Source organism: Lithobates pipiens, unplaced genomic scaffold, assembly GCF_037356315.1.
Source record: "Lithobates pipiens isolate NorthernLeopardFrog02 unplaced genomic scaffold, aLitPip1_a1.2 Scaffold_18, whole genome shotgun sequence".
Classification (NCBI taxonomy): domain Eukaryota; kingdom Metazoa; phylum Chordata; class Amphibia; order Anura; family Ranidae; genus Lithobates; species Lithobates pipiens.
The window spans coordinates 627844402-627856456 of NW_027507758.1; the positions used below are offsets into that span (position 1 = coordinate 627844402).

Consider the following 12055-nt stretch of genomic DNA (forward strand, 5'->3'; position numbering starts at 1 on the left):
TTCATTAATACTATATTACCTCCCTTATCGGAGGGTTTGATAATCAGATGGTCGTTATTTTTCAAAGAAGAAATTGCTTTACGTTGAATCAAATTGATATTGGATCTCCTATCGAATCGTCGCCACTTGGTATTTTGGATCTCCCTCGACACCTGCTGGGTAAATGCCCAATTTCCCTGCATATATGCATATGCGATATTAACAGTTCTCCTGAAGAAGCCCTATCATTTATGGCGAAACATGTATAGATTTATCAGCATTGCAACTGTTCTTATGTACTCAGTGATGTTTTCTTTTGAACGATTCAAAATTATGTATTTATATGTTTTTTCTAAACTGTATTAAAAATGTATATTTTTCTATAAATTGGTGTATTTTGCGCTTTTAAAGTCCCATAAACAAACCTTTTCAGATATTTTACTTTACATGCATACTAAGGACACCCTCAAAGAACGATATTTAAAGGAATATTTCATTTTTATTGTTTCACTTTAAGCATTATTAAAATCACTGCTCCTGAAAAACCAGCCGTTTAAAAAAAAATCCGGGTCCCCATACAATTTTTATGGCAATAACTTGCATATAAGCCTTTAAAATTAGCACTTTTGTTTTTTCATGTTAGCATCTCATAGACTTTAACGGTGTTCCGCAGCTTTCGAATTTGCCGTGAACACAGTATAATGTTCACTGTTCGGCGAACATCGGGCTCATCCCTACTGATGACTTCTCAGCAGCCTCCAATGACAGGGATGATGATATAGCAAAGAGAGAGGTCCTTGCCGCACGTCTGTCAGCAGCACACCACCAGCTGTAGAAAATAGCAAGCACATTTCTTTGCCCCAGCTGCTGCAGTGAAATTTGCAGTGCAGTGCCTTTCCGTCTGATGGATTGTGCCCCCTTCTTTGAATTTGCCGAATGTGCTGTACCACAATGGCAAGTTCCCAGTCGCTATTTCTTTGCACGTAAGGCCATTCCACCTCTGTACCATCTGTGTGAGTATGGCACAATGACAGGCTCAGGGCAGCTCAGCTTTTTTTCCACCATGCCAATGGTCTGCTGATAGAGGATGCATGCACTGTACTGTCACCATTTGAAGAGGCAAAAAGATTGGCGAGTAGTGACAATGCATGCATCAATGACACAATCCATGTTTGTTCCTGCTGGAGCAGGCTCTGCGTGGCATTATGGACAGGGCACTTGAGGCAGAGCAGAGCAGTGGGAGGAAGAGGAGGCTTTCCTTTCCTCTCAAGGTCAGCTTTATGCAGATACCATTCCTGCAACACCACAGAACACACAGGAGGAGAAGGATTCTGGCAGTGTTGGAGGCATGGAAGCATAAGACGACATACGTCAAACCTTAAAAGATGGTTTTCCATTACCAGAACCCTTGAGAGTACTAAATGGCTGGGAGGAGGCAGTTCCAGATAGTGTAATCCTCAGTGACCCCCAAAGACTCTGCTTCTCATGCCTCTGCAAACTTGCGGTGCATATGCTCCCTCATGCTTCAAAACCTGCAAAAGGACCCGAGAATTTGTTGCATCAAGGAAATTGATCACTATTGGCTGGTACTCCTTGGGTACCATTACAAGGGGAAAGTCTCAGAAGGTGTTGGATGCACTAGCTCACCCAAACGACACTAGCTTAGGTGCAAACTGGAACTGTCTTTATTAAAACTAAGGCACATACTTTATACCCCCAGAAAGACATTCTCCTCTTGGGGATATTAGCATGACATGCAAACTGTAAACAGTAAAATAATAAACATATCTAAGGAACAGCTAACAAACTTAAACAGTAAGCTAATTAAACAACTAGCCACCTAGACAAGCCCATCCAGACCGTTGGGCACCAGTCTACAGCCCTGAATATACAAAGTACAGTACACATTACCATAAGCATAAACACATAACATCCCACACTGGTTCAATAACAATGTAAAAGGAATACAATATTTATCACATCTCCAAGAGATGAGCAGACAGACAGAAATAATAGGTGAATCAATTAACAACGGGAATTCACATCTAGGAGGAACACAATGGGAGAGACACTTAATAAACACATAACATAAACAGTGATCCCATCCCACCTCCAGCTTTACTGCATATACAGACTGATTTTACTCTTGTGGGCTTATTAACACTTTAAAGAAGTTCATTTCATTTTAAAGTTTCTTTATGAGGGAATGGGGAACAACTTGGCAACAAGTACCTTCAAGTTGTGGCTTTGTCAGTCTTCCTGGAGAGAATGTTATCTCAGGAGCCACTGACAGTTTTTTTAGACCATTGGACAGGGCCAGGCCTGTGTGTTCCCACTCTAGGGCAAGTTTCTTGGTTGTCATCTTCAGGTGCTGTCCTGAAAGGCAATTGGGGAAAACCTTAGTTAGACATACTGCTGATGGTATTTCTAAGAGCCTTTCAGGACAGCAGCAGCTACCCACCCTGGTTCATGGTTAACATGTTATTTGGATCTTTATGCTTGTCGTCGGCTACTCGGCTATAACGGAGGGCAGGAAGAGGCAGAAAGCCTTACTGCGGTGAGTACTGGGAATTAGGGTGGGGCTACGCTCTCTCCAGATGCTGTCCTGAAAGCTCTTAGAAATACTGTCACCAGTAAGTTGAACTAAGGTTTTTACCTTTATCAATGTCCAACACGGTACAATACTTCATCCATGTCTTTGGTGATCTCTGATCTAAGAACTGTTACTTACATGATGAATCAGTCATGGAGTATATCTGAGGTATATATCAGGGTGTGCTTCTTCCCCACATGAGAGCTGTGATGTCCAGCAACATTCATATAGAAGACATTTCCTGCACTCAAGGCACTAATACACCTCAAGGGTTTTGTGGGATCCCTGATGTACAGGAAGACAGGACTTCAGTGAGGAACAATTCCCTCACTCGGGACATTAAAGTGGCTTCTTCCCGTGTGCAATCTCTGATGTTTGTAAAGATTGGACTTCTGTGAAAAACATTTCCCACACTCTGGACAGGAATATGGTTTCTCTCCTGTGTGAGATCTCTGATGTGTGTACAGATTGGACTTATCTGAAAAACATTTCCCGCACTCAGGACAGGAAAACATTTTCTCCCCTGTGTGCAATCTCTGATGTGTGTAAAGATTGGACTTCACTGAAAAACATTTCCCGCACTCAGAACAGAAATATGGCTTTTCCCCTGTGTGAGACCTCTGATGTGTTTGAAGATTGACCTTATATGAAAAACATTTTCCACACACAGAACAGGAATATGGCTTCTCTCCCGTGTGGCACCTTTTATGTGCTTGAAGACCGGCCTTATATGAAAAACATTTTCCACATTCAGGACAGGAATATGGCTTCTCTCCTGTGTGAGATCTTTTATGCTCATTAAGAGTGGATATAAAGCAGAAATATTTCCCGCACTCAGGACAGGAATACGGCTTCTCACCTGTGTGAGATCTTTTATGCACATTAAATTTGGATTCTGAATGGAAACACTTCCCACACTCAGGACAGGAAAGTCTCTTATCTGTTGGAAGAATGGCACCGTCCCGCACAGTCTGAGGTTCCTCAGGATAAGAGGAATACGATGGTCCATCTACACTGTGTGGTGCCGGATGGACATTTGAGGTAGTCGGGTTTTCTCCTGGACTATACTGTGTGATGTCCTCATCTTCTACTTTACAGTCTGGAGACAAAGTGAGACAATCCTCTGAGGTTTTCCTCATCTCCCGTCCATCTACTAAAATAGAAATACAAAGATTATTACTAGACATGAGCTGATTGGTTCCCCTAAACCAGGACTCCGCCCACATCAGGCAGCTTTGTCTCTGAAGATCTTACAATTCCCCCCCCAAGGTAACTAGTAAATGGGTCCTCTGATCTCCTACCAGATCATTTCTTTATTCATGGACCTTAGTCAGAGAGTGAGGAAACAACGAGAACTGTCTTTTATAGGAGTGACAGTGATGAGGGGATTATAGGACGAGTGTCCCCTCCCCCTCTATCACTCATTGCCATCTTCCCAACACAAGAAGTCCTGCACTTCCTTATTTAGTCCATGATTTAGTCATGAATAACAGCGGGGCTGAGCCCCACCAGAGGTCAGAGAGTGAGGATGGGGGGAGAACAACCAAGATGAAGACTGGACTGATCCTGAAGACCCCCATCATTGGGTTATTGACTCCTCCCTCATTATCACTTTCTGTTTAATGTTCCAAAGTGTGAGGATGTTATCACATTATTATCAACATGTAAAAGTCTGTGCTCCAATCAAATCATTAGATATAAAAATGTCCAGCTGGTAGAAAATAGGTGCCAAATAAGTAAGGCCTCTGTAATCTACAACTTATTATATAGGATACAAAAGTTAGGACTATACAGTATTAGAATGATGTAATGTACAACATTTGGTATATAGTGCAGGGGTCAGAAGTATGTAATGTACAATATAAATTATACAGTGTAATGGTCATTACAACTCATATTATTGATATTCTGCAATCAGTGGCAACAGGCTGATATCACCTAGGCCCGCCCTACTCTGGACCAATCAGTGAGCAGTATGTGTAGAGGAATGTATTTAATGTTAATGACTCACCTATCTTGATCTCCGTAGTAGTGTCCTCCTCTATAAATGTCCCCGATAGTCCATCCTTCACCGTAGGCTGCTGATCATCCCTCACATACCTCTCTTCTTCTTCTTCTTCTTCTTCTTCAACCTCAGCTTTAGAATCTCTCAGGTTTCCACTCTGAATATATAATAAAAATGACATCAATGGTAACAATGCAGATAATGTACAGATCCTAATGATACTATCAGTGATTGTTCCTCATCTACCTGATGATGGTGAGGGATGGTGTGACCTTCCTGTGTGGAATCCCGGGAATACAGAGGACGGGGACATCTCTCTGCTGGGTTCCCATTACTGGATCCATCTGTAGGAAACACACACACTGACTGAATACATTGTTTCTATGTGTTTATCAGATGATGGGGGATCTAGGTGGAGCCTCTGTACTGCTCTCTCCTTTACAATAAAGTCTCCTCTTACCTGGTGATGTGAGGGGCGGCTGATTGTCCATCATGACGTCCTTGTAGAGATCCTTGTGTCCTTCTAAATACTCCCACTCCTCCATGGAGAAATAGACAGTGACATCCTGACATCTTATAGGAACCTGACAAACACAATGATACAGTCACCATCCAGACACATCCCTTGTCTGTTACTGGATAATGTCCCAGAATTCCCAGCATCGTTCACCTCTCCTGTCAGCAGCTCCATCACCCGCTTGGTGACTTCCACAATCTTCTGAGTGTTGTGTCTTGTAGGGATCAGGGATGGAGGCGAGAGGATGGTGATGGGATTCTGGATTCTCGAGGATCTTGTGGTCATATTATGAGAGCTCATTCTTGTGTTTTTTTGAGTAGATTTCTTCATTATTACTGTACAGTTCTGTGTTATACAAAGATAAATATCACTCTCCCATAATCCCTCACCTCTGCAGTCAGCTCTATATATATTCTCCAGGGATTGGCCACAATGTTCCCGATTCAGCAAAGGACAGATATCTCCATCCAATGATGTGATTACAATGTGATCGGATTTATAGATCCTTCTAGAAGTCAAATAATAGAGTCACTCATTTTTTACTAGTATAGCTCACTGATACACCAGGAAATGTTACCCATGGAATTAGTGGTTGGTGGGTGTGGCATGCTGGTAATCATGGGTCTCACTGATTGGACTAAGACCAATGCCACCATCTTGTGCTATAACCAAATATTATAGAGTATGTACACTTCATGTATTCACAGTACTTGTGGGGATGTCGTTACTGATTAGCAGAACATCAGAAGACTTAAAAGTGACTCTGAATACATCCCAGTGTACAGCGGAGTCAGACTTAACCCCTTCATTACACTCACCTCTCCAGTCATCAAGCTGAGGATCTCCAGGGTGAGGTTTAATAACGACTCATTCTGGGAAAATTCCTTCCTTTCAATATTCACAAAACATAAATTCTGCTGATTCTCCATCATGAGATTCTCGTGTCCTTCTAAATACTCCCACTCCTCCATGGAGAAATAGACAGTGACATCCTGACACCTTATAGGAACCTGACACACACAATGATACAGTCACCATCCAGACACATCCCTTGTCTGTTACTGGATAATGTCCCAGAATTCCCAGAATCCTCCTCACCTCTCCTGTCAGCAGCTCCATCATCTTCTTGGTGACTTCTAGAATCTTCTGCATGTTGTGTCTCTCAGGTTTTGGGGAGTCACATGGAGGCACTATGATGGTCATATGATCACCTGACTTCACAAGAGGAAGTCTCTGTGTTGATGAACCAATAGGAATATCATATTAGAATCCCAGAATCCTCCTCACCTCTCCGGTCAGTTTTGTGTTTTATTATTAGAGATAAGAGTGATGTCATGTGACCTCCCAGAATCCTCCTCACCTCTCCGGTCAGTTTTGTGTTTTATTAATAGAGATAAGCGTGATGTCATGTGACCTCCCAGAATCCTCCTCACCTCTCCGGTCAGGTCTGTGTTTTATTATTAGAGATGAGAGTGATGTCATGTGACCTCCCAGAATCCTCCTCACCTCTCCGGTCAGCAGGTAGATGATCTCCAGGGTGAGGTTTAGTATCTTCTCAGTCATGTGACTCTGGTCCTCCTCCATCCTCATTGGTGCCATCATTGGATCTATACAGGTCTCCTTGTAGACGGATAACTTTGGGAAATAAAAAAAATAATTATTTGGATGGTATTGGTCACACAATAACAGTATGTGGATGTGGGATGTGGGGGGTAGGAGTGTTGCTGTACATTTAAGGACTACTGCCCCTCTAGAAATGTCCCTGTCTATTTTGTGTCTGCAACATATTTCCTGATCGGTGAGATGGTGAGGTGAAGGCCCTTCACTTGCTGGCAGGAGTTCTTTAAGAAGATCATAAAAGTAAGTGCAGGTGGAAGGACCATCAGAGACCCCTATGAACCCTAAAGTCCCCTCTTAACACAGAGCCTTGCAGTCTGACAGACTAAGAGGCACCCACAGCCCTTCTGCCCTACTAACCTCTCAGAGTTGTACAGCCCTATTACTTCCTAAGAGGCCCCCAAAATCCTTCAGCTACACTTCCTCCTCAGGGGTCCTGAAGTCTTTCAGATTAAGAAAACCCTCAGAGGCGTGCAGAGTCCTTTAGTCCCACTACCTCCTCAGAAACCCTCGGCTCCTCTACTTTACTCAGAACCAATGGAGCAACTACCATGGTCGGAAAGGCCGCAGCTGCAACTGGGCCCTGGCATTCTGCCAACTCAGGGAGGGCACCAAGACAGCAGGTAAAAAGTCATGCTGCTGGAATAGAGTCCCGGGATCAGTGGAGACTCCACTGGTTCTGTTCTCTGAAATTTTTGCTCAGCCTTCTGCCCCCCCCCCCCCCCCCCAATTTCTTCTCCTGTCCACAGCACATGGGTGCCCCTGCAGGGCTGCCCATATTATTGCCCCTTCATTTTCCCCACCCATTCCTATCCATGCTCCTCATCTCATCCCTCTGTCACCCCTGCCCATATCCCACTTTGACTGGCAGCCCAGTTGAGACACCCTTCCCCCCCATTCCTGTACCTCATCCCACCCTTTGTCATCACTTGGGAACTTCCATGGAATCAGTGGGAAGGGTCCTGGGATCGATGGAAAGGACCATGGGACCAGTGGGTCAGGGGGGTTCTTTATGGTTTCTTTCACCAGGACACTGAAGGTTCTAGTCACTCCTCTGCTCAAAGTCCTCCGTATTTTCCTCCCTTCTTTTTTTTTTTTTTAAAGATACTTTTTATTGCATTTTCTTAACAGATGTACATACATACACACACAAAAAAAAAACTCACACAAAGTACAAAATGTTCCTATTCCAGCTTATAACAAAGGGGATTGTGCATCATATAGACACAGTGCAGTGCACTGTGTCTATAAATATACGTCCTATACGGGTATCAGTCTTGGGAGGTACCGTGTTATAGTTCCAAACATTATAACCATGGCAAAGTTCAGCGTAGTAGTACAATACAGATTTCATAGTAAAATCTTCAATTATGGCAGTATGGGGGAGAGGGTCAGAGGACTAGCTAGCCATCTGCCCCAGATTTTGTGGAATGTTAGAGGCAGGGACTCGTTGACCAGTTTTAACCAGAAATTCCGAGTTGGGATCTCTGATCCCTTCCATGTCAGTAGAAGGGACTTCTTTGCATAAAAATAGAAGATATGAAACAGTCTCTTGGCCTGAGAGGGAATAGTGATGTCGCCAAAGACGCCCAGAAGACAGTTCTTGAGGTTGACTATATTTGGGAGATCCAGTGCTGAGGAGATGAAGGAGCCTATGTTCACCCAGAAATTTTGTACTATGGGACAGGTACAAAAGCAGTGGAACAAAAATCATCTGTTTGGCCACATCCCCGGAAGCATTCCTCAGAGGGGGATATTCCCATTTTATGCATTCTAGCAAGGGTGAGGTGTGAACGATGAAAGATATAAATTTGGACTACTCTGTCCCTAAAGGAAAAAAATTGAGGTCTTAAATGAGTCACAGAATTCAGACTTCTTCTGTGAAAGGGACATCTAGGGAGTCCCATTTCTTTTGTGCTGTCTTAAATCTAGGGTTAGTGTCTGTCACGAGGGCCAAGTACTAGATGGAAATTAGTTTTGTCTGGTCCGGGGATCTCAGGAGTTTTTCCAGGTCAGGCGTCCTGAGAAGACTGTCCAGGGAACCAAACTGTGCTCGTACTGAGTTGGTAATAGTAAAATAGATAGGTATGTGGTAGGTCAAAGTCTAAACGCATCTGAGAGAAGGATTTGAAACCTTGAGGGGTATATATGTGGCATAAGTACTTGATTCCCCTGGACGTCCATCTTTTGGGGTCAGGAATGGAGCATAACTCCTTAATAATAGGGTTAAACCACAGTGGACTATTGGGAGAGGCCATCCAGGAGTCAGTGGAAAGCTTGGAATAGGGAGAGGGATGTGGGTATAATGAACACCCTTGATCCAGGTGGTGTGCATCCTCTATATGCAATGTTATGGAGAGTTTCAAATGAGGAGGCTATAGCTTCTTCAGTAGTCGTACAGACATTAGTAGAGTTGGGGTAAATCCAATCATGAATATTAACCAGCTGGGATGCTAGATAGTAAAGGTAGAAGTTAGGGAAAGCCAAGCCAGCCATGTGGGGTGGGAGGCGTAGTGTCTCCAGTGCAACTCTAGGGGGTCGACCATTACAGAGAAACGCAGTACAAATAGAGCCAATACTTTTAAAAATGTATTTGTGAATTTTACAAGGGGAATTAGCCATGACATACAGAAATTTAGGCAAGTAAATCATCTTGATATTGGCTCTTCCCATGAGGTCTAAGGGCAAATCCTTCGACTGTTTGGTCTGTGTTTATAATTGGGGCATAGGTTATTGGTTACTTATAGGGATAATAGCAATTAAATTATGACTCCTAAGTACCCGAAGGAGGTGGCAGCTTGTAGCTTAGAGTCCAAACAAATCTCCGATATATTAGCTTGATCTAGGGGAAAAAGGATTGATTTGTCCCAATTCACTCGGAATCCGGGAAAAGTCACCAACTGTGTTAATTTCAGCTAAGAGGTTGGTGAGGGAGTCGTGGGGATCTGCTAGGTAAACTAAGGTTATCATCTGCGTATAGGGATATCCGCTCCTCTATATCATTTATGGGGAGGCCTTTGATTGATGGAGAGCTACGGATCCGTACAGCAAGGGGTTCCATAGCCAGAGCAAATAAAAGGGGTGATCAAGGACATCCCTGCCTGGTGCCTCTGGTAATTGGGAACGTCTCAGTGACATGGGAATTGATTGGTATGTAGGCTAGTGGTAAGTTATAGGGGAGACGTGTCCATGCTATGAGTCGGGGGCCGAATCCGTATAGTTGTAACACCCTATACAAAAAAGGCCTTTCCACACTGTTGAATGCTTTGCAGGTGTCAAGTGACACAACAACACGGGTAGGCAAACAGTCATGAGGGTAAGTAAAGTTGTGGAATAGTCTACGGATTTTCATTCTGGTTGTGCAACCAGGTATGAAGCCCCCCTGCTCGCTCCCAACTCATTTTGCAACCACTTTGTTCAGACGATTGGCCAGAATTTTGACATCTACATTGATAAGGGATATCGGCTGATAGGAGTCGCATTAAAAGGGGATCTTTCAGAGGTTTTAATTTCTAAATGATTAATGTCTCTCTCTTTGAGGGAGAAAGTACTCTGTCTTTCAAGGCCTCATTATATATATTGAGTAGGATAGGGCCTAGTAGGTGCCGAAAGTGTGTATACCATTCAGCTGGGAAACCAGCCAAGCCTGGTGTCTTATTGGTCAGTAGCTGTGAAATTGCAAGTGAGGGCTCCTCTATAGAGAGAGGTTTGTCTAGGTCAGCACGATCTTGGTCCGACAATTGGGGAAGTGCTGTTTGGGTTAAATATTCGTCGAGTTGGGTCTCAGAGTAGTAGGCCCTAATGGTTTAAAGGTCAATGTAGAAAGATAGGAATATGTCTGTTATATCGTGAGGGATGTCACTAATCTTATCCTGGGATATCAGGATCCTAGGGATGGAGATAGGGGTACGGTCGGATCTAGTTAATGTAGGCGACCGGCCTTATTGCCATGTTCAAACGTCTTCTGTGTGACATAGAGCATACATTTTTTTAGTAAGGTCCAGCAAACAGAGCTCATACTCCCTACGACTGTGCAACCACAGGGTTAGCGTAGCTGTACTAGGGTTCTGAGCATAGGCCGTCTCTGCGACTGTCATTGCATTTGCTAGTTCCTCAGTGCGCTGTTGGGAATTTATGCGCAAAATACCAGTAATGGACATAAAGGTGTCCCTCAGCGCCGCCTTGGAGGCCTCCCAGGCAGTGGAGGGCCCAGTAGTGCCTTTATTCGCATGCCAGTAGTCGGCAATACCCTTCTGGCATTCATTCTGTACAATCTCATCCTCCACCCAATGAGAGTTTAATCACCAAATGTAAGGGCCTGCACTAGGCAGGAGGCGAAGATCCCCAGAAAGAGGGGCATGGTTGGAAATCCCCCTGGGTAGATAGGAGACTGTGTGAACAATAGGGAGCACATCAGCAGGGGCAAATGCCAGATCTATACGAGACATGGTATGGAAGGAGTCAGAGTGGCAGGAGAAGTAGCGCTCATCTGGGTGCTTCCATCGCCATATCTCAGTAAGGCTATACACCTGAGTCCAGTCAACAGAGGGATAGGGCCTGCCCCCATCCCTCAAGTGGTCCATGACGGGGCCAAGTACAGCATTAAAGTCTCCTACGAACAGTAGAGGACCAGGGGATCTAGACAGTAATAAAAGGGACGAGTGAGAGAGTAAATCTGGGGAGAATGGAGGTGGGACATATACATTTACTAATGTAAAGACTGTAAAAACAATATGTACAGTAATTATAATGAATCTCTCCTCAGGGTCTGTCTTTACCAGCGGGATTTCTGCTGGGAGGGACTTTGCTAGCAAGATAGAGACCCCAAGGTGTAGCCAGCCAGAGACGTTTAAGTGTCAGACCTAGTTCGTCCAAAAGTACGGCCGCGTGTACGCGCCATTAGATGTAAACAGAGAGGGCGCCTCTCCTAACCTGGCAACAGCCGATGTGTTTGGATTGGAAAACACCAATCATTGTCCAGGAGGGCTATTGGCAGGTGAAGAGGTCCTAAAATGCGCCCCTACCCCCACCCAGATTGCTTAATCATTTATAGCCCAAAATGATATACCATCATATATCACTAAATTCATACAAAACTTTATTTATAATCATCAATAACTGCTAAAATGATATAAAGATGCATCAAAAAGGTGAATCAAAAGCAAATAGCTCAATAGCAATATTCAGTTCAGCCGGACCAATTGTATTCAGCTGAAAAATCTATTTTGATTCCCATCTGGACATCTTTTTGATAAAATTGCCCCTCCCCCCACTCCGGGTTCACCAACCCATCCCCCCCAAAATCCCATCCCTTTCAGACCTCTATAGTGAGACTCATCATAGT

General features: G+C 43.9%; 1 protein-coding gene across 1 annotated transcript in view; it reads right to left on the reverse strand.

Annotated features, from left to right (window-relative positions):
- The window catches only part of LOC143986873 (uncharacterized), a 207211-nt gene that overhangs the window by 82064 nt on the left and 113092 nt on the right, over window positions 1-12055 (reverse strand). The window contains exons 12-20 of the mRNA XM_077485280.1: window positions 6193-6327; window positions 5913-6104; window positions 5248-5439; window positions 5038-5161; window positions 4824-4921; window positions 4584-4734; window positions 2884-3725; window positions 2636-2699; window positions 2212-2355 (exon numbers count right to left, since the gene is read on the reverse strand). Of these exons, the coding sequence (XP_077341406.1) occupies window positions 2212-2355; window positions 2636-2699; window positions 2884-3725; window positions 4584-4734; window positions 4824-4921; window positions 5038-5161; window positions 5248-5439; window positions 5913-6104; window positions 6193-6327 (1942 nt within the window). The remainder of the gene's footprint in view (window positions 1-2211; window positions 2356-2635; window positions 2700-2883; window positions 3726-4583; window positions 4735-4823; window positions 4922-5037; window positions 5162-5247; window positions 5440-5912; window positions 6105-6192; window positions 6328-12055) is intronic.